Raw genomic sequence first — 21,725 nt, 5'->3', positions numbered from 1 at the left:
TTTTTGAGTAGATCGATCTCTTTTGGAGGTGCTGTAGGGCAGCAAGAATGGACCGAATCATTCAGTGTCTTTAGCAGGAAAGACAGGAAATATGTTACATTGGGGAAAAAAAAAAAAAAAAAGAAGACAAAGGATGCCTGACAACATAGTCAGCAGAAAAGTCAAGGAAAAAACTGAGCAGCTTGCCTCTGGCTGCTGAAGGTGAGATAGCAAGCAAGGGCAGTAACTGGTGAAGTGTAAAATCAGACTGCCAAGAGCTGTGGATGCCACTGTACCATGGCTGCTGGTCTGAAACTGCTGCTGCCTGCCCAAGACCATCCTCTTTCTGCTGGAGCTTTTGTCTAAATCTCTCCTACCTGCTTCCTGGAAGAAGGAGTGTTGTGTGGCAAGTCCAGAGGTCCCTTCCTGCCCCTACAATTCTGTGGCAAGTCCTCTTTCCCTTCTGCTTGTGCAGTACCCAGCACCATGTTCATAACCACTAATGTTCCTGCAAATGGTAAATTTAATAATGACAGTACTGATTGCTTTCACTTTCTCACCAGTATCGTCTCTTTGACCATGACAGCCAAAAATATGTTTAAATAAAAGCCTGAATGTTTTCATTTAGCTCCCTGACCTTTTGCAATTGAAGTCTCTCCTGCTCCCATCTCAATCAAGGATGACATTCTCCTTCAGTGGTAGATGATTCAAGCAATAAAAATCGTATCAACAAGGCTTTACTTAGACACAAGGCAAACCTGGGAAGTTTAGAAAGCTATCTGCAGGGGTTAGTCATGGGCTGAGATAACTGCTGCTTACATTTTGCCTACAGCTGTCAGTGAAAAGACATTTGTGGCACAGGGAGGGAAGAGTGGATGCCATCCTGCATGTACCAGGGAGCAGAACCTGCAATGCCCAGGCCTCCCAGCAGCTCTTCGGGATGGGAGCAATCATCCTGCCCACCCGCAGGTTTCATGGCCATAGTCTGGTAGACTGAGTGCTACATCACCTCTGCACATTCTCTGTGCAACTCAGTATTAGAAGCACTAAGAAGCTTGCAGGTATAATTTTATTTTTAAATCCAAAATATGATTTATTCTCCAAAGTTCTTCCAGATGTTTATTCAAGAAAGTGAAATAGACTGAGGATAGTTTGAATATTTTTCCTCCAGATTTTTTTCCCTGTCGTTTTTCCATAATTCTTTTGTTGTAAAGCGGTATATGGGGAAGGGTCACCAGTGTCATCCACACAGCTAAAATGTGCCAAGGGAAATATAAAACCAACCAGGGTATTATTGTTATATGCTACCCCTGGGCACTGATACAGTTGAACAGCAGAACATCCTATTTCACTTGTTGGGAGGTAATGATGCTTGAAAATAATGTTAGCCTTGTATCATTTTTTATCATCAAGGGCTGGGCATCTCAGTTTATATTCATAAAAATGAATATAAACTCATTTTACATTTCTCTGCATGAAAAATGATTAACCTATAATGGAAGTTCTCACTTGTTCTTTAAATGAAGAATTGATGAAAAAACTTTCCAGTGTTTTAGCCAGAACTTAGCCAGAAATAAAAGCATTAAAGTCTATTCATAAAAGAAGTAGTAGAAAAGGAAAATGCTTTGCAATACTAAGGGCTTTTCATCTTTTATGAGCGAAGGTGCTAAAATTATGGGTTATGTTGAAAACACAGCTTAACTGTCTGGATACAGTCTGATAATATGAACAAACATCTCCACGCCCCAGACTGAAACAATGAGGTCAGTTTTGCTATTACTGATTAGCCATTAAAGTCTAACCAAGATATCTTACTGGTATTCGAGAAATTGTTCTTTAAAACCAACAGTTCAGTAGAAACCTGAAGGTGGAACAACTATAAGTAGCATTTGATAGTGCTGGTGACCTGAGAGATGCTTGTGACTAGAGCTTAGCTTTTGCATGTTGACAGGAATGAAGTAGTTTGGGTTGTGAACGCTGCTGGCAGCCTTGGCTGCAATGACTGAGACTGGGAAGCTCTCAGTCCTGCAAGAAGGGAACAAGACAAACAGCAGAACCATATCCTTGGTCTTCAGGAGAGCAGATGATGGCTTGTTCAGGGAGCTGTTTGGCAGGATCTCACAGGAGACTGCCCTGCGCAGCATTATGAAGTTTGTACCACCACACAAAGCAAGAGCTGTCCTTTGAAAACCAGGCATATTAGGGTACGTGGAGCTACTTTTTGATATAGCAGTGAAAAAGGTAGACAGTGTCTTAGTCATACTCAGGTGACTCAGTTCAACACACAAACAACCGAGTAAGATGTAGCAGTCCTAGGTACACAGACCAGGTAAGACGATCTAAAGGCCTTATATTCTGTGAATATGAAACAAAAAAAGTATCAGAGACCCATGCACAGTCTTTCTTACCCAGAACAAGGAAATTGAACAGAAATTTGTTTATCCTATCTCCTTGTTTAGTTGCTGTATCTAAATTTCCCCCTGCAGAAACAGTTTCTGAGAAAGAGGGGTAAGGCATTTTGTTACCTGTCGACATTTTGCCTGGACAGCTCCCGGTGGTAAGTGCTTCTGTTTTTGGAGGTCTTGATGTAGCGCATAAAATTTTTGAATTTGCTTAATTAGACCATCAACCTGTCCCTTTTAGTGTACCAATGCAACAACTTAATGCCTGAATAAAATACTCTGGAAAAAATGAGAGACTGTCTTCCATGTCAGTACTTGGAACCCCTTGCATTCCTTCAGTGTCTATTTATATTGGTGTGGCAGCAAGCAGAAGTGAGCATCCGTGAACCAAAGGAGAGGGCTGTAGTGTCAGAAGCTATAACTTGAGTGGGATATAATTCCCAGGCTGTCATATTAACAATCGCGAAAGAATATGTTATGCTTAGGGATAGTGTCTAGTTCATTTACATGCATAAAAGCTTTAAATAAGATTTTATATCCACAGATCACATAAAAACATTGATTCCATTATACTAAAATATACTTTATTAATAAATATTTCCCCTCTGTAAACATAACAGGATTTATAAATAAATACACATACATTTTTATAAGTTACTGTACACACCTGTACACCTCAGCTCCATTTTTCTACATCATGCATTAACATGTCCAAAGTTTTATAATGCAAGATTAGACAAAGCTCGCAAAATTTTATTATAAAAGTCAAACACAGAGTTGTACCAACTTTTTTTTTTTTTTTCTGTGTGTGTCTACAGATCTTCAGCATTTTTTTCTCACTGAAAAGCTGTGAATTTATGTGAGTTTTTGGAATATCACTCCTTTGCAGGATGTCACCAACATCTTCCCACTTGTATCTTCTGTCAAAAATTTTCTATCCAATCATCTAAAAGCTTAAAGTGAGTAATGGTGCAGTATTCAGCTTAGCAATAGGCATGTGATATACCTTTTTCCAGCTCTGCCACTACCTCTAACAATCTTTTCATTTGCATTCCTCAACTGCAAGCCTGTCAGCACAGGGACTTGCCTTGCTTGCTCTAGCTGGACACTGCAAAAATAAAGATCTAGATGATTCAGCATGCCAAATTTCACACAGGCTCCATGCTTTGTCTCAGTCTCTCCTGATGATAGCTGCACAGAAAAATCTCCTGTCTCATATACATTTCATTTTCCCATGAAATTACAGTGCTACTGTTTCTTGACTAAACCTGAACTCAAGGCTCCTAGTGTTAAAAGCCTAGCAGACAATGCACATCACTGCTCCAGCCTAAATGCCTGAATTCGTTCCTCTCCCCACCCCACCCCACCCCTAAAAATTTGGGTGGGCTAATTTGAGCTGGCAGTTCTGTTGTATTCTGGCTGTGCTGTAATTCTGTTACGTCTCCTGCTGGTATATATAATTTTACCCTGCCTCTTAGATTGTCCACTGAAGCTGCTCTGGCTGTGCATGTCCACAACTTCTTCAATGTTTCTGTGGGCAGTGAACTTTTGCCTTCTCTCTGGATACTAACACAGTCATTGTCATACCACTACTGCTGGAAAAAATGCCTGACCTGCCACGAGGTAGCAGGAAGTGCAGACAAAGCCAGGCCCAGAGTTGATTAAAGTCCTCTCTATTCATTTGTCTGTATTATCTCTAATAAAGTGCAGTTGAAGCCAGGTAAAAGTCTGGATTTGCTGGATTACCTGCAGACTGCATATAATCAAAGGACGGGTATCATAAAGGTCCCTTGCTCCACTACAAACTCTTTAGTAGAACAAAACTGTTCCAGCCACAACATTTCTGGGTGAGCATGCCAGCAGCAAAGGTTAGAAACAAACAAAATTATAAAAGCCAGGTCAAGTACAATTACCTTTTGGGGAAGAAAACAGACCTGGAAGCAAGAGGTAGGACCAGCAGAGACCCGCTAAAAAATTGCGAACCACAGCAGGGCTACCATGAATTAGGTGCCGGCAAGGAAACTGGAAGTCAAGATATGTAGTGTGAAATATGAGTCAATGTACTCAAACCTGATTCTGGGGTAAAGATACACCCCAATCTAGGAGAAGCCATATCAAACCTGCAACCACTCCTCACAATGGATCAAATAGGATCTATCAGACGATTTGGCTGTACACAAATCCAGTACAACTATTAGCGAAACCTCATAACTGTTCTCAGGATTAGCAAATACTTCTTTACATAGTGAATAGATGATTTGCTACAGAAAACTGTGCATCTTATAAGCCTTCCTTTACCCTTATTTACTGACAGAAATTAGGTTAATGATGATAACTACTCCACCACCGACTGTTCTAACATATTTACCTTTCTACTTCTGTCAAACTTGACAAAGCTCTGAATTATGCATTCACAAAACAAGAGTGCATACTAACAATAATGAACAGAACCATATTCAACCATAAGGAGATATCCTTCTGAATTTCCCTTTTACATATACACCAACAATAAATTTCACCTACAAAGCATTATGGCAATAGAATAGTTATGGCCAAAACAAATGTGTTTAAATCATCAGTGGCTCTCACTAAAACATAACAAACAAGCAAGCAATGTCAGGAACTGAAGAAGTTCCTCTGTTTGACAGTCTTGTGTTTTTTCTCTTCTGAGAAGATGCCCCAGCATTAAATGAAATACAGAATTAATGAGTATCTCAGTAACTTATAAACAGAATAAGAGTGTAAAAGTGCAAGTTTACTTCTCAAATGCTCCTTTTACTTCCCAAGGAGGTTGTCAGTCTAAACAAGTGCAAGATTTTCATTTGAGAAAATACATCTATAATTTATGAACTAGGGTTTTTCGTTGGTTTTCTTTTTTTGAATACTCACTTGAGGAACAAATCTGGCATGATTATTAAAATTAAGTAAGAAAACACGTAAATAACAGCCTGAGTTTAGACAGTAGGCAAATAAGAGATGTGAAGATCTCTAAAGATCTGTAGTCTTCCCATTGATTCCAAAATAGTGAGGCAAATAGCCATGGGAACAAAAACAAAACAAAACAAAAAAAAAAACACAGAAGTAGTTTTAATAACTTACTACAGCAACTGGCTCATTAGCAATGATGAAAATGTGTTTGGGAGGGATTTATTTGATCACGGAAAAACAACAACAGAAGTCTTTTAATTAAGCTCCAGAAAAGTCATTTTCAGTGTCTAAGATTGCCTCAGAAGAGTACCACTGTTCTGCCCTTGCAGTTTTTATGTAAGATTTTGTGTGAACTACAAAACATGCTTCTAAAATAGCTGTTTCCTGTAGGAAACAGGAAATAGATGGAATGCATATGAACACCTGAAACAGAATTAACAGCTACAGTCTCAGCCCTAGATCATTTTACATTTCACCAGTTCCAGTTTAATTCTTTTCTACCATCCCATAGCTAACTGGGTTTGGCCCCATGAAAGGCTGTTTCTGCATGATGTACTTTTAATTTAAAAGTTATTTTTGTATTTCACAGTGTAACATAATAAAAGGGTTCTCTGCAGCTCATCTCTTAATGCATGAAAACAACATCTCCCCACCATACTGCTTAGCTTTATGTCTTTGCTCTACCACAAGACAGCTAACATCTCCTTCCCTATCCTCCTCCTGCCTTCACCCCACAGTTCTTCCACACTTAACTCCCCAGTCCCATCTTCCTCATGGCAGGAGCATTCTTGATCATGTACTTTCTTCACAAATACACTCTTACCTACCACATAAGAGCTGCTTTTGCCTCTCCATTACCCATTCGAAACCGGTCTTGCAGATAAAGGGAGAGAAACATTTCAAACACATCATCTAGCATTACTGTCCTTTCATCCTGCACATACAGTTTAGCTCCCTTGCTTGTACTTTCCCTTTTATTGAATTGTTTATCACCTGTTCATCATCTTTTAATGGTTTATAAATAGATTGTCTCTAAAACATTTCTGAAGGCAAACACTTAAGTCTTTCCTTCTTTTTTTTTCCCCTGATTCTGAACGTGCATAGTTGCAACTGACCACTCATTTTGAGTAACTACTGTCATTACTCATGCTGAATAGTAATACGGCCTAATAACTTAAATATAACCATTCTGCTAAATAAACTGCTACTTACTGTGTGAAAAAAAAGACCAGGGTCCAGTCTCACATAGCCTGAATAGAGACTTTCACAAAAAAGGAATGAAGTAACATAGTATTTAGCAAGACTAAGTTAAATGCAGAATTACAAAAATTAGTGCATTTGCTAAAGCACTGGAAAAGGACAAGCAATCTTCAGAGATCATACTAACTAAAAAGAAAGGATACAACTTCTATTACAGATTCAGTGAAAAGCAGCTGTTATTGAAATAAATGACTATTCACTGTCAGAAGTTTGCAAACGATCTTTTCTCATAGAACGCAATAGACCGCTCAGTAATTCCTTGAATACATGACTTTACCAGGTGGACTCCAGGGAGAACGCACTTCATCCCCACAGGCAGCCTGGAGTTTCTTTTGCTTCCTCTCAAGCTGCTCTCTCCTCTCTGTCTTTTTCTAAGAAAAAAAAATGTTGTGTCAAAAAAAGAACTCTACCAATGGAAAAGTCAGAATTATTGCTACACCTTTCTTGGATAAAACGAGAAGTTAACACACAATAGGGATTTGCCTTTCAGAGCTTAGCACATCCCGTTTAGGGATTCGGTCATGCACATTGCACAATGCAACACAGAGGCTGCACACTTGCTGTTGCTTACAATTAAGGTGACAGTCTCAAGGATGAGCTGGCTTTGTGCACTAGCTAAACAAAAAATGCAACAAAAGGCCTATTGGATTACGTATTGTATTTGTCTTGCATGTAATTAGTCTCATCCTAATATTTCTTTTAAAAGGATACTTACACAGTGCTAAATATGTCTCGCGTTACATTAATTTTGATGCATCTGTGTAACTTTCTGTACTTATTAAATTACACTTGCTATGAGTTAATCTGGGAAGTAAACAATTATAAACAAACCTCCATCTATTTTATAAACACTGTAAGGTTCTGATGATATTTTCTATTCTTTCAAACAGCAGTGGTGAGTTAGGATGATGAAGGATAAGCAATACTTGCAATGGTATTTTTGTGCCTGATTAAAAATAATAGTAAATAATTGCTAATTAGTTTCTGAATAATAGGTCTCTTGAATATCATTAGTTAATGTCTTATATTGTTCTGTTCATACAGAACATTCATTCTGTTCGTACATAAAATAAGTGTTCTTTGTAAAGATGCCTGCCATTTCATTGTTGTGGAGACCAAAAATCTAAGCGTGCATCTACCTTAGCAATTTAGTATACTGGAGAGTTCTTTACAGGTGCAAATTTTCCTTTTATCACACTTGTGGGTTTGTGGTGCATGCATGAGCACACCACTTACTGGCTTAAGGAATATTTCCCTCTTGGTGGAACGAAGGTTGACATTACGGATCAGAGCATCACTTAGTGTGTCCCATTAGACAGGTGGATAAAAAGGTCCTTGAGCTGCTGGCTTTCTAGCACATGAACAGTGAACGCCTAGGAACAGCAGATGGCATACACGCCATTGGTAATAAAGATACACTGTGGATATGCGGGCTTGAAATCATAATCAATTTGCCAAATCCATCCAACCTTGTTTCTTTCCTCTGTTGCAACCTATCAGCCAGTATTTTGAAGCACCACAGAAGTTTAATATTTTCACATGTGAACTACATTGCTGTGGAAGTACTGCTCCTTGGAGATAGCTATAAGTGCCACTCTTAGATAACCCATGATCCGATCCCTCTGAGGGACACTGCAAGATCCCATGATCCTGGCAGAGTCTTTCTGTTATTCATAACTGAGAAGAGAAATAGTGAGGTTACTGCAGCTAAAGGAAGAGACTAGCAAATGGTGGTAGATGAGTTATTGTAGAAGAGGGAGCTTGAGAGGAATTTTTCCTTGTTTTATACATATACACTATTCAAACTTACTAATGCTAGTTACAACTGTGATATGTACAAAAATGTAAGAGTACAACATACTCTAAAACATCAGCCCTATCAGTATGTTTTTAAACAAAGACCTGAATATCTTTGTTAACATAAAGACACAATTCAGTTAGGAATATCTATCTGGTCTGGCTAAATCAACACACAACGATTTCACGTTGTTACTAGTAAAGCTGATTATAAGCGAGGCAAGGTTTGCATGGAGAACTAATGCCCTTTACTAAAACAAGCGGTACAGAACTGTCAGTCTACTAAATAATATTACCTCTCTGTACAAACTCTATCTTCCTGGATTATAAGGGATAATTGAGACAAACTGGGCTTAAGTAGCACCGTAAGATTCTGACTCTTCTGTCTAGAACAAGTTCAAGATATGTTTCAGATGTTCTTAAAGGAAACTGGTTAGTGCCCTAAACAGAAAGGAATCTGCATTATCGGTGATATTTCTCAAAAAAGAAGATAAAAAGATATGTGCTAGCAGTACACGTGAGCTTTGGAAGAATATTCTCTATAACGGAACATGTATGATTCATGCTCCTGTTGGTGTATTTGTACATATCCTGAGTATGTACTTTTACAAACATTTAATCTTATTCTACCAATCTTAGAATCTGGATCTGTATTTGACATTCAAAGAGACATTACAACAAGTAATTGGAAATTCATTAAAAATAAGACTTATTGTAGCAGTAGTGGCAATTACATGAGAAATCATGTCTTAAAAGTGTGCATATTTCATGTTTATAAAGCACTATTTACTGAATACATGTTGCACAACCGATTCACATGAGAAAATGCCAAACCAAAGGTAAAGCATACACTCACCCAGGAAGGGACTTAAAGTTGCTTTGGATTTTTTAAATCACGTCTCTATTTTATATACTTGGATTTGAAGATCCCATGTTCATGAATGAATCCTGATGCTAATCAAAGAGTCTTGGGTTAAGTTAGCTGTTTTTTTTAAAGATAAATTTGACAGGAAGCCTTGCTGACTTCTTCCCTGCCTTCAACACACACCATGCTTTTTATGTTCTCATCCTGGCCACAGTTCACATCTTCACAAGATATAGTAAGTGATATAAATCTTCCCTAATACAATAAATGTTACTTGCACTAATGAGAGAAGAGTAAAAGAAATATTGCGAAATGAAAACTAGAACTACAGTTTGTCATACAGCAGATCAACTTGATTGGCTTGATTTCTCTGTTTAAAATTTCCTACTCGATAGCCTGGTAAGAAGAATACATTTTTCACTTACAAAATTCTGGGAAGATCAGATTTGTTAGCAGTGTGACTGTCACATAATAACTGAATTTTAGATAGTACAGAAGACTTACAACATTTTAGAGGAATAATATTAACAGCCGTATTTCAAACATATTGCAATACCAGGAGATTAAGATCCCAATATAGAAAGTATTTTCAGATAGATCTTATTAAACCACATGAAATGAAAAACTCATATCAGCTGTTTGTAACCAAGAAAACCAACAATTCCATGAGACTAATCCAGTACAATATCACTTTCTGATGTTTTTTAACAGCGTTAGAATGCCAAAAATAGGTGTTGAGCATACTCAACCTCAAGGTAAAATTTCAAACTTCTTCTAGGAATCATAACCTTACTGTATTGATTTTCAAGAACTGTAAATCTGAAAGAATGCACAGAGCAGCACCACTTCTCAACAATTCAACTAGGTTAACCAAGTACAATGGAGAACATAACACATTTTGGATACTCACTTTTTTTCTAGGTTCTTACAGAAAAACAGTTAAAGATTAACATCTAAAAAATAATGTAAACCAAACTAATCCATCATAATAAACTTTCTACGTGATTCTCCTCTATGTTCCACTTCTCAGACTAGGTGCATGTCAATGACAAATGTCAGACACTGGTAGTAAAAGTAAAAAGTACTAAGTAAAAGCAATCATTTAATCAAGAATTACATCTAGATTGGCTTGAAGAGTACTTAATGAGTAGCAAGAGGCAAATATTATGAAAGAAATAAAATTTTTAAATCAGAAGCTTAACCTTTCTCAGCAATACTAAAGTATCTCAGCTCAAGATTATCCGTTTTGTTAGTATTTTACACGTTAATAGCCTTTTTCAGGGCGTTCATTTTCATGCCTTAAAAAGTAATCTTCTCTATTAAACTGTGTTATCAAAGATCGACACAATGTCCTCTAAAAGTATATATAACAGAATTTCCATTAACATACCAGCAGAATGTTTCTTATAGAACTTACAAGGAGGTTTTAAAATTTCTGCTTTACCCATGCATTATGATCAATGCTTGGTTCAGGAAATCTGAGGATGAATTCACACATTTATTTCTGCTGAACTGCTAATGAAAAAAGATAATAGAATACTTCCCACTATATTACTCTTATTTCCCTTCAAACAAAAATCCCCTTATTTTAAAGAATACATTGAAGACTTTCAGAATCCTGCCCTCCTAGATTTGACAACAGTTTATCTATCTATACGCAAATATCATCTGCATTCTCTTGATAATAAATTGACAACTTTACAAGTGTTTCTCTCTGCAGTTCATTGAAGGTGTATATTTTCTCTGTTACTATACAAAGTGAAATATTATTCCAGCCAAAGAACATGAGGAACAGAGTCACTGCTGATATGCTATTTGAAATAAAGGTGTGTTAGCTGCAAAGCAAACAGCACAATCTCATCTATCACCAGAGAGAAAAGAAGAAAATCTACTTGAAACTCTGGAAAAGAATTTTTTTTATAGTCTACCGATGGTTTAAATGAGCATGCGTAAGGATCTCAAGCCAGCTGAGTTGCAGGATCCTCTTCTTATCAATGGCAACAGAGCCCTTATGTACCGGGTGTATGCCAGAAATCACATGGAAGAGAGACAACAGAAGAAATGCTCTCAAACTAAGAAAACTTTGGAAGTCAACATGATGAATGACTGTGTCATAGGCTGAGGATGGAAAATGCAGATTTTTCTTTAACTAGCAAGTCACACATATTTAAGAAAATATATGCTAAAAATATTAGCAATCTCTCCTCTAGTTTGCCTTTCTATTGCAAGGAAAAAAAATATCGCCTTATTGTTGGGACTAGACTACCAGATTAGTTTACTGCTTAACACCTAGGAATAAAACATGCTGTTGCAGGGAAAATATAATTGGCAGCATTAGAATTTTGCCCTTCCTAGTAAATCAAAATAATCTCAAACCTCTGTGTAACTGCTTTTATCAATTTAAGAATTCCTCACTCTAAATGTTGCCTTGAAGGCAAATGCCTACACTGCTGCAGCTGGCAGTGCTGCTAGGCGTTGCTGGTTTTGTGCTGTGGTGAGCTGGCAATTCAGAGACGGCTTCTCCTGACATGGAATAGAAGAAAAGACTATGAAATTCAAAACTCTAAGTCATGTAGGTAGGAAGAATATATTTTCCATGTAAACTAAAGATCAAGCACACCATACTTTATCATTTTGTTCAAGAGTGTCTGAGGACTAGCTATGTAATACTGCCATCATCTGGCCTCTCTTGTAACAGCATGAAACAGCAAGAATATTACATTACCATATGAAAGTATTCACCCTCATTACTACATTAATTTGTTTTTTTTTACATAGCGAAAAAATAAATAAAAAATTACCAGCCATCTTTCATATTCTTCAATAGCCTTTTTATCTTTCTCGTCCTTCTTTGTCTGTTGTATTTCTTGCTTTCTTCTCTCTAGGATTTTTTCTGCCTTCTTTTGTTTTATATATTCTTCCTTTTTTTCATTCCTGTATAGTGAGAAAGAAGAACAGGAGATCACTGTGTAACAGTCTAAATGCTGTATCTGTGACTGATTAACTAAACTGAGTCCAAAGAGATATTTTATGCATTTAATAACAGATCAAGAATATACATATATATTTATAAATCTTTGATGTCCGTCTTCATGTAATTTAACATCAAGGTATAAATGAAACTATTATTCTACCTACTATGGCATCGTTTTCTCTGTACTACTTTCCCCCTTACCTGGTATCATATAAAAATTAGATTTAAAAGTTCTGCAAGTAATATAGTAAATTGCACTCAGTTTCTGAAAACTCTTGGCTTGCAAAATTAACAAAAAATTCCTTCAGCAGACACATCTCATTTGCTTTTGAATACACCTACATTCATACAATGTATTCCAAAAACTTTAAGAAGGATATACCTTCCTTCCTATTGCTTACTAATGAAGCATGAGACTAGTCACGCAAGACATTATACTACTCGGTGAATCTTACTTCTCAGTTGTAGTACCTCTGCCTCGGCCTAGTCTTTTGGGGAAGAAATTATTTAAGTTACTAAAACAAAAGAAACTGTAGAATGTGTTCTCACTGGGATTATGCTTGCTCACTGAGACTGAAAAGCCTGATCCCAAGCAAGCCATTGTTTCCCAATCACAAGCACATGAAGCACTCACAGAAGACCTACTGCATTTATAAGCAAAGGTTCTGGAAACTGATATGCCAAAACTCAAATGCAGTACCATTTTTCAACTGCTGATACGTTGTCTTTCTTCTTTTCTTCAACCAATTCCTCTTCTTTCTTCTTCCTGATTCTTTCAGACTGTTTTTCCTTTCTGCTTTGCTCTCTTAAATATTCTGTTTTTCTTTCTTTCCATTTTTCAAACGCCTAAAGAAAATCACAGGTTCATTAGAAATCTTCCCCCTCATCTTTTTGTCAGTGCTCTCCTCACTTACACTGGATTAATATTTTTGGTATTTCTTTATGTTCAAATTTTGGAATATTTGTTTGTTGCATTGCTCAGAAGGCGATATCATTATATCTAAAAAGCATGTTATTTTCCCCAGTACACAATAGTTCTTTGCCAATGCATTTACATGGAGTTTATTTTGTATTCAGCTAATAGAATCCAAATACAGAGAAATGCTTATCTGTGTACAAATGTAAACATTAAGTATTTCCAACAGAATGTAATCTCACCATGTTTTCTTCAAAGATTAACTGCGTTCAGATTTTAGAATCCAGTTCACTCCATCTCTTGCTGGAACTACCAAAATTATTCTCAGCAATTTCCTGAACTATATCTGAACCACCTTTATATACATATTTCACATTACCTTCTGTGCTGCTTCTATTTTCTCTGCATTCTGTTCTTCTGCTTTCTTTTTCTTAAGTTCCTCGAGCTTCTTTTTTTCACTTAACTTCTTTGCTTCTTTTGCTTTCATTGCTTTCCAGGCTTCGAAAGATGCAATTGCTTCCTTTCTTTTAACAGCTTCTTTCTAGATTGAAAATAACATTCTACATTTAAATACGCTTAAATATAAAATATATATCTATAATTGAAAAAGTATGCTTTAAACTCGTTCTCAAATGTAGGATTAGATTCAGCAATAAAGAAATGGAAATGGATATGTAGAAAACATTCCAAGTAATACTCAAATTTGAACTTTATAGACTTTTCTATGCTCAGTTTTAACTTAACTCACTCAAATTATACAAATGACTATTGCAAAATGTGTAGAAGAACATGAAATACATATTAAATACTTAAAAGGGAAACATATTAAATACTTAAGAACCCAATCTAACAACTGTATATGTAAAATGTAGATAAGAATCTCTTGAGATAGGGAGCAAACTCGTTTTCCACCAGAAGATATGATAAAACTTAACGTGTGAAAGGTTGAGTATCCCAAGATCATTGTAAACAAACCTGAAAATTAATCTAATTAATTTAAGAAGAACACTTTTAACATCCCTGGTGCAAATGCGTAGGGAAGCATTAGCCACACACCCTTTAGCACAACCATAACAATCAGGACATGTCACTTACTGCTTCCAATTAGAGAAAACCAGAGGCCTTACAGTAGCAGAGTGATGTAATTAGACACAAAACACAGGTAAATATACTTCAGAGAATGATAGTTTGTCAAATTCTCCTTAAACAAGAGTGTAAACAAACCTTTTCAGTATTGATCCTCAGATTTTCAGCTTTTTTCTTTTCATTTCTCTTTAATTCCAGTAGTAAAGCTCTTTTCTTTTCCAGCCAATTCTGTAAGAATATTAGAAGACTTTTACACTTTTAAAGTGTTTTTAAGCTGTAACTAAAGATGTTCAGTTAAAACAGACGAATATTATTAGAGCAGCACCAATATAATGACAACCAGAATCACTCTCAGTTCTTCCATGTGCTACTTTAATAATTATCCCATGTGGAAAAGTAAGACATGGTTCAAATTAAACTATTTTAAGGACCTTCACGACAGATTTTTTTTTGTGTGATTTTTTTTATGTTAAGAAAAGTCTAAGGTTCTACAATGACAGCTACAAACGTGAAAAGCCTTAAAGATCTTTAATAAAATCTCTTAAAAACATCAACAAGACATAAGCGTTAAAAAAAAAAAAAAAGGAAGAAAAAGAAATATGGAATATTCTTATTACTTGGGATCCAGGAATATTGTTTAGATTTACTGTCTCTCTTGCAAATACTTGTAACTAAAGAGAACAAAGTCCAACTGGGAAGAGTGAGACTCCAGGCACTGTTATGTGTTATGAGTCATTTGCAGAATCAGGCTTAAATTTTCAAGGTTTAATTATATATTTGGTATGCTGCTTAAAAATACGAGTGTCCTAAATGTAACCTATTCTACCTTTAAAACTATGCAGACTATAGGTGTGGATTTCAGGCTCTAAATTCTGGGTTAGAACCATAAATAGTATTACAAACATATACCAATATGAACAACATCTGTTAACAAAAGGAATGCGTATTTTTCATCACCCAGATTAGTAACAAAAATCTGTTGGAACCCACATACGAATTGTGATGAAATTCTATACGGAATCAACACTGGTTATCTTCCAGAAAGAATACTAGACTTTTTACTTTTCCTAAATGCCAACTGAATAGAAGATACCAGAAAAAGAAATTTTAAACTAAACACTTACTTTTTTTAAGGAAAAATTAAAAATAAAGGAAAATACCTTTTATGTCTGAGAATAGTCTGACACAAAAATAAATTACAAAACAAACTATGTCCCTCTCATCTAGCTTTTAAGTCTGTAATTTGATGCAAAGGCATGGCCACTGGAATAAAAGGATTATCAAATCTGTAAGCATATGAAAATAATATACATAACAATATTGATTTCATGAAAATAAGTGTTGTTGGCTCCTATAAGACCTTTATACGCATAGGAGATTTTGTTTTATTTTGTTGTTTGTTTAAGATCTACCTGGAAAACAGCTGCTCGTAAACTATCTGCTTTGCCAAATTCTCTACTGTTCTTCTGCAAGTGTTTATTCTCCAACACCTTCAATGTTCCCAAGTATTGAGGTGAAACAGCTGTAGCTGATGGAACAGCTTTTGCTTTTTTCTTTAAGTGTGCAGAAGACAGAGACCTGTAAAGACACAAACATATTAATCATCCTTTCATTTACTGTAGCTGCTAGCAAGCAGTGTTCCTTTCATTTCTCTTGATACCAGAACTTAATGTGATTCGGTTTGTACATGTACTTGTGTGGGGATAGGAAAGGAGGAAAAAGCACGTTTTCTTTGGGCAGGTTTATTACTGAGAAAACAAGCCATTATTCAACATATTCAGCCCAAGAACATTTACAAGCTCCTTATACTTTCATCTATAAAAAAGCTTAAAACCTGTTAAGATAACACAAATTGGATTCACTGGTGGACACATGAGCACACATTATAGAAATTGACAAAAGACTTGGAGTCTAATCTGACAGAGGAGATACTGAGCAAGGATTATAATAACGTCTCATCTCCTAAGGTATCCTCCACAGATGGTCAGAAGTTGTCAGCAGTGAAGAAAATGCTGACAGAAAATGAGAGCAAAGTGGCATTGTCAGGGCACCTACGTACATCTTATGCTCTGTAGACTATGATAGACAGCATTGTTCTCTCACCTGCAAGATGAAGGTTTTGATTTTTGTAGAACTGTCGCCTTTGTTTCACTTTGTTTCTAAGAAATGCAAGAGAAAACAAAAATTGCAGTCTCTCAGATAACAGAACTAGATCAGGATGACATAGATTTTAAAATTTAACAAGGATGTTAAACATATATACACATGAAAGCCACTCAAATACAGAAAGGGTACAGTACAATACTGTAAGAAAGTTAAAAAAAACACACCACCTTTTGGAATGTTTGGAATGGCATCTAGAAATGTTTCTTTGTATTATGTTGAAATATAGTCTATAGTTTAGAGATAAAAAGGAATAAAAAGAACCTAAAGGGACAGTGGGCTCCCCTGTTATATCAACATTCTTTAAACTGTTTTTAATATTTAGCTTTAATAGTTACATATACCTACATATTTTCTTTCTCATGAAAAGGCATAAAGTACTTTGTGTCTTATTTGTTAATCAAGTCACACCATGGATTCCATCCTCTGCCAACATACACTGCTCATTTCAACTTTTCAATCCTCAAAATAGAGATTTGGCATTTTAACTTCCATAAGGATAATTAATTAAGATTTTAAAACACACGTTACTACCTTTGTCTGTTTTAAACTATTTCTGTAAAAGGTATTCCCTACGTCTTCCTTAAAACTATCCATAATTTGTAAGAGCCTTGGGTCTAAAACTTTTACAAGCAGAGTTTTACACATTTAAGGTACGAACTGCGAATTTCTTTACAAAACTTTTCATTGCACTTCTCATTGTTCTGAACAACAGTAAAAACACATATGAAAAATACCTTGACAAAGTCCTCTGAAGTATTCTTCGACTCCACATGTTCAGACTGACCATCTACTGACGCTTCCTGTACTGTACCAGTTACTATTTGCCCTTGCACAATGTTCTCCTTTTTATCTGAACTGTCATCTGTTGACTTCTCTGATTTCTTTGTTTTCTCATACGCTGTCGTGGTCATTGCTTCTATCACAGAAAGGGTTTTGTTAATATTATCTTCCAGTTTCAAGCCACTGGGGCTGGTATCCTTCCTCTCATCTAACAGGAGTAAAAAGATTAAGAGGACACATTCACTTGGACAATATGTTAACAAGAGTTTCATGGTTTCTCATTATTGTTATTTCTGTACTAAAAACATTTGTTTATGAAACATATTACTGAATTTCACATAGGATAATGTGTTTACTATATACAACCAAAGTTTTAACACGTATAAGAGCATGATAACAGCAAAACTTCCCAGCTGCCTCTCGACGTGAACTTGGCTATAGAGCAGAAACCAAAAGCAAGAGCCATTCCGATCACAGCAGGAACTCTTCACATCTAGAGAAGTCTACACTACTACTAAAGTCTGTATGACAATCTGCGTAAAGAAAAAAAAATATCTGTGTGTTGTTTTATGGGAGTGTGGGTTGCACAAGGAAATAATGGAAAAATTATTTCTCACCTCGGTGAGGATTTAAGCAAAATGTCACGTTAATTTAAATGCATGCCTAAGTGGTGAAATTGCCAGTTAGGAAGCACTTTTTCAATAATACTTAAAAACGTTTTTATCAGATCTGAACAGACATTAACAGCGATCTAAATTTTTCAAATAATTAAGATACAAACCAGGAATATCTATGATAAACTCCCAGTTACAGTTCTGATGAAAAGAAGGAAGTTTTGGATGACAGTAACTCCAAGTTAACTGAAGAAAGGACTACTGATGCTGACAATGTAAGAAATTTAATCACAGTGATGAAGGTAGGTTCCAGGTGACAAAGAAAATTCTGAATTCGTATGAACCATTTTCTATCTTCTGTTGATACGTAACCTTTCATTTTTCACTTTAAGCTTATCACTAAGCTAGTATAACAACCGTATACAAGCTGCAGGCATCAGAAACTATACAAGTGTAGTTAAGTTGCAGCAGTTGGTGTGCACGACACTGTAGACAGCTGATTTACTTTAGACTTCTGACTATTTTGTAGCATGAGCTTCACTGAATTTCATGTATAAGTCAGTTTAGCACTATTTGCAAAACAGATACAGAATATTAACCATAATGAAAAAATGCCACATAGAACCCATAAGCATTGTTGTAGTTTCCTCCTTAATAGTTCTAGCTATACAAATTTTATTGGTCTGCTTGGAATCTTTACACTTGCACACTTTAGCATCAAATTGAAACACTTATTTTCCAGTCCCTTTTCCACCACTTGACACCAGCACCTTATCATTCTTCTCCATTTATGCTGTCCCTCCTCATGGAGAATCCACACATTCTAGTACACTGATGCTCATCTCCTTTTCCCCATACAAATTTCTCCTTAAATATTGTTCTATTAACAATGCTCAATGTACCAGCAAAACAAAAAAGAACTAAAATTAAACACAGATCTAAGTATATTTGCTATTCACTACCCAGTATGCTGTGCCTGATTTTTCAACTTCTGTTCACCTTCCTATACTCAGTTCTTCAAGCCAAGTCCTAACTTTGATCTCATTAGGCTGCAGCCCAGTGCACAGACATTACACAGGCCATGCCAACAGCATTTTCCTCACTGCATCCAACAGGCTATGTTAATTACCCGTTGGAGTCTTACACACAAAGTACTCCCAAGCATGATAACCTTAACCAATATGAAAGGTGTTTAACAGCCCATTCCAGTGCTTTTCAACTTGGGTCCATTCATTTTTTGTAACACAGATTTTTTGTCTAACAAAGGAGACTAAGAAATACCCCCAAAATTGAAAAACAATACCAGCCTGAAGAAGAGAAAGGCTTATCCTGGTCACGTTGATGGCAAAGAGAAAATGAAATTAAAATGACTTGTTTTTAGTCTCAAGGATGCTTAGGCAATGATGCCGACACTTGACTCACGTCAGAAGTGTAAATTCACTTCTCAGACTTCAATCTGTTCCTCTCCAATCCTAGGACATTTCCAGGACCCAATTTCTAACTACTTGGGTTGATACTGCTCTTAGACATAATGGCAAGAATGAGGCTGGGCCTTTCTTAGAAGCAGAATACAAGGAGACATGAGGGCAAGAGAAAGATACTAAGAGAATGTAATGGAGGAAATTAAGAAAACCATTGATTTTAAGAAGACTTGAACTGGAACCTTAGATGTTACCAAGGTGTAAATTATGACATTTATCTGGCTGTACATATCTAAGTTCTACCTTGTGAAAGTGGTGTTTCTTCACACATCAGTAAATTGGAATCTCCAGATCTCTCATTGTGGGAAGTAAAATTAATGGAAAATGGTGGTGAAGTACTTTCTAGCCATGGACCCTTAGATCAGAAAGTGGCAAATAAACAAGTGAGCAATTCATAACAAATCAGAACTATTTAACTTGAGTTTATAATACACTGATAAAATGTTTCTTCAGAACTCTTCAAGTATAATTACTGTCTCACATTCAGAGAAATAAAACCCATCAACCCATTTCTGAACAGCTGCAAAACATAACAAAATCCTGTTTCTAGTTAGAAAGAAAATGATGTTCTCTTATATGCCCCTCAATAGCATTTCCAGAATGCTATTGGAAATGGTATTTTTCCCCACTCCTATATTTCCTACAGAAAATTTTGACAGCTAATAAGTTACTTTTTAAAGTTTCCAATGTAAATGGTAAAAAATAAACACATATACACTTCATTCTCAGTCTTACTTCAGGACCAGGGTTTTCGGCAAGCACTGCTTTCTCAGATGAGGCTCTGGTATTCAGAGAAGTAAAGGATGACGGTGCCGAAAATGAAGACAATCCACTTCTACAAGTTATTTTTTCTTCTGACCTACTAAACTCATTGTCTTTCACGGGGCCACTTTTCCTCCAGACACTTCTTGGTTGAGGTGATGCTTTGTAACAGCCACCTAATGAAGGAATGCTGATATTCTCAGATGAAAACGAGTATTATAGTTTAGGTTATGTCTAATTAAAGACATTTTAGTCTGGAACACTATTTTGTCAAGTTAGACTCGACTATTTTCAGTTAAACAAGCTATTTAAATAGTACATCTGTCTTAACATGGGGCTAAATACAAGCAGCTATATAAGGAATTACTGACATTTCAGAAAGTTTAATGGAAGTTATAAAGCTTCTAACATAATTTCGTAGACAGACAATCTAGAAACTTATTTTTTCCATTTACCATTCTCTCTATGTATATATTGAAACTACATGCAAGAACTTATCTGCAGTCAGAGACAATTGAAAAGTTTTCATAAACATAAAAGAGAGCATGTATCTAACAGCACTGTTGTAAGAAAACCTTTTTGTTATTCTGCTTAACTCTCTTTATCTACTAGAGAAGATATGAAGGGAAGGCTGCTTCTCTCCATATGGTGCAGAGCAGAAAAACCCTGGGTAGAAGAAGACATCATGAGAAATGTGGTCAGAGGAGGGCCCACAGTATACATCCACCTTCTTCAGTGATGTCTCCGTTCCTTCCCTAAGTCAGTCACTGAGCAGCAGATCTACTTTGCAATGGTTTCTCAGAGATTTCTATCCTTTGGCTCCTAAACTTCCTCCAATCTTCCTCGCATTTTCTCCCCCCTACACTTGCACTGACAAGATCAATAGCTTTCTACCTGCCTTTTGCTTGATGTATGTTGAGACACGTGGAAACACATATCTAATTCTGCAGACTGACACGGAAGTATTACCTATTAAGTCCTTGTTCATATACATCTATCGCAGGAAATGAGAGAATCACCGTGGCCATTCAGCACATTCAGCAGTGTAAAGCCTAATTATACAGTTACTGTGAAGTTCGGAGAGCTGAGAGGTCACAACAATATTCTTACAAGTGACTTATGGCATGGAAAAACCGTCAGTGCACACTAACATCAAACGAGCAGACAGAGCTGGTAAGTCTTTGGTTGGTGGACTCCTCTGTTGGCTAGGGATATATTCATCTAATATGAGTAAGTTCACAACAGTTGACTATTGAAGACAATATACTAGCATTTACATGAGGAAAATGTTTTTTCTCCAACGTTTTTTCTGCCCATGTAAAAACTACACAGGCATTCTGGCCATGAAATAAAGACATCTAGAATGCCTAGCCGCACATTCAAGTATCTGGCACTTTGGTGCCATCATGTGGAAAGAAAAAAAGTAGCAGATACCACTAATTATGCTTTACCAATTTCAAAGTTGTCATCTTCCATCACAGGTAATGACCAGCCATAAATTCCTCTTGAAATAAAACCAAAAAACTAATAATGCAAACAGAGCACAGGAAAAATTCTTCCCATACTGGCAAGTAGGTAAAAAACATGAAGTCTTTCAACTTTTAAAATTTTTAAAAGTACATACAGCCAACTAGCAGAATTCTCAGTTTCGCTTTGCATGTTATAAAATAAATTAGCTCTTATAATGAAACACTGAAGTCCTCTTTATGTCACTA

General features: G+C 36.2%; 1 protein-coding gene across 4 annotated transcripts in view; it reads right to left on the bottom strand.

The window, feature by feature from the left end:
* Nucleotides 1-2,945: 2,945 nt before the first annotated feature.
* Nucleotides 2,946-21,725, bottom strand: part of MAP9 (microtubule associated protein 9) — a 40,693-nt gene continuing 21,913 nt past the window's right edge. For 2 of the 4 annotated variants that reach the window (XM_050710604.1, XM_050710603.1), the window contains 10 exons: nucleotides 19,984-20,186; nucleotides 19,492-19,603; nucleotides 17,108-17,361; nucleotides 16,311-16,366; nucleotides 15,620-15,785; nucleotides 14,346-14,435; nucleotides 13,501-13,662; nucleotides 12,906-13,051; nucleotides 12,033-12,165; nucleotides 3,041-6,940 (listed from right to left, as the gene is read on the bottom strand). In XM_050710604.1, coding sequence (XP_050566561.1) covers nucleotides 6,818-6,940; nucleotides 12,033-12,165; nucleotides 12,906-13,051; nucleotides 13,501-13,662; nucleotides 14,346-14,435; nucleotides 15,620-15,785; nucleotides 16,311-16,366; nucleotides 17,108-17,361; nucleotides 19,492-19,603; nucleotides 19,984-20,186 — 1,445 coding nt within the window. In that variant the 3' untranslated portion in view covers nucleotides 3,041-6,817. Of the gene's footprint in view, nucleotides 6,941-12,032; nucleotides 12,166-12,905; nucleotides 13,052-13,500; nucleotides 13,663-14,345; nucleotides 14,436-15,619; nucleotides 15,786-16,310; nucleotides 16,367-17,107; nucleotides 17,362-19,491; nucleotides 19,604-19,983; nucleotides 20,187-21,725 lie in introns of all 4 variants that reach the window. The other 2 variants (XM_050710602.1, XM_050710605.1) reach the window with 2 other exon arrangements.

The sequence above is a fragment of the Cygnus atratus genome, chromosome 4 (genome assembly GCF_013377495.2).
Source record: "Cygnus atratus isolate AKBS03 ecotype Queensland, Australia chromosome 4, CAtr_DNAZoo_HiC_assembly, whole genome shotgun sequence".
Lineage (NCBI taxonomy): Eukaryota > Metazoa > Chordata > Aves > Anseriformes > Anatidae > Cygnus > Cygnus atratus.
Note: the sequence above shows the minus strand (reverse complement) of the source record. Positions and strands in the feature narration are given on the sequence as shown.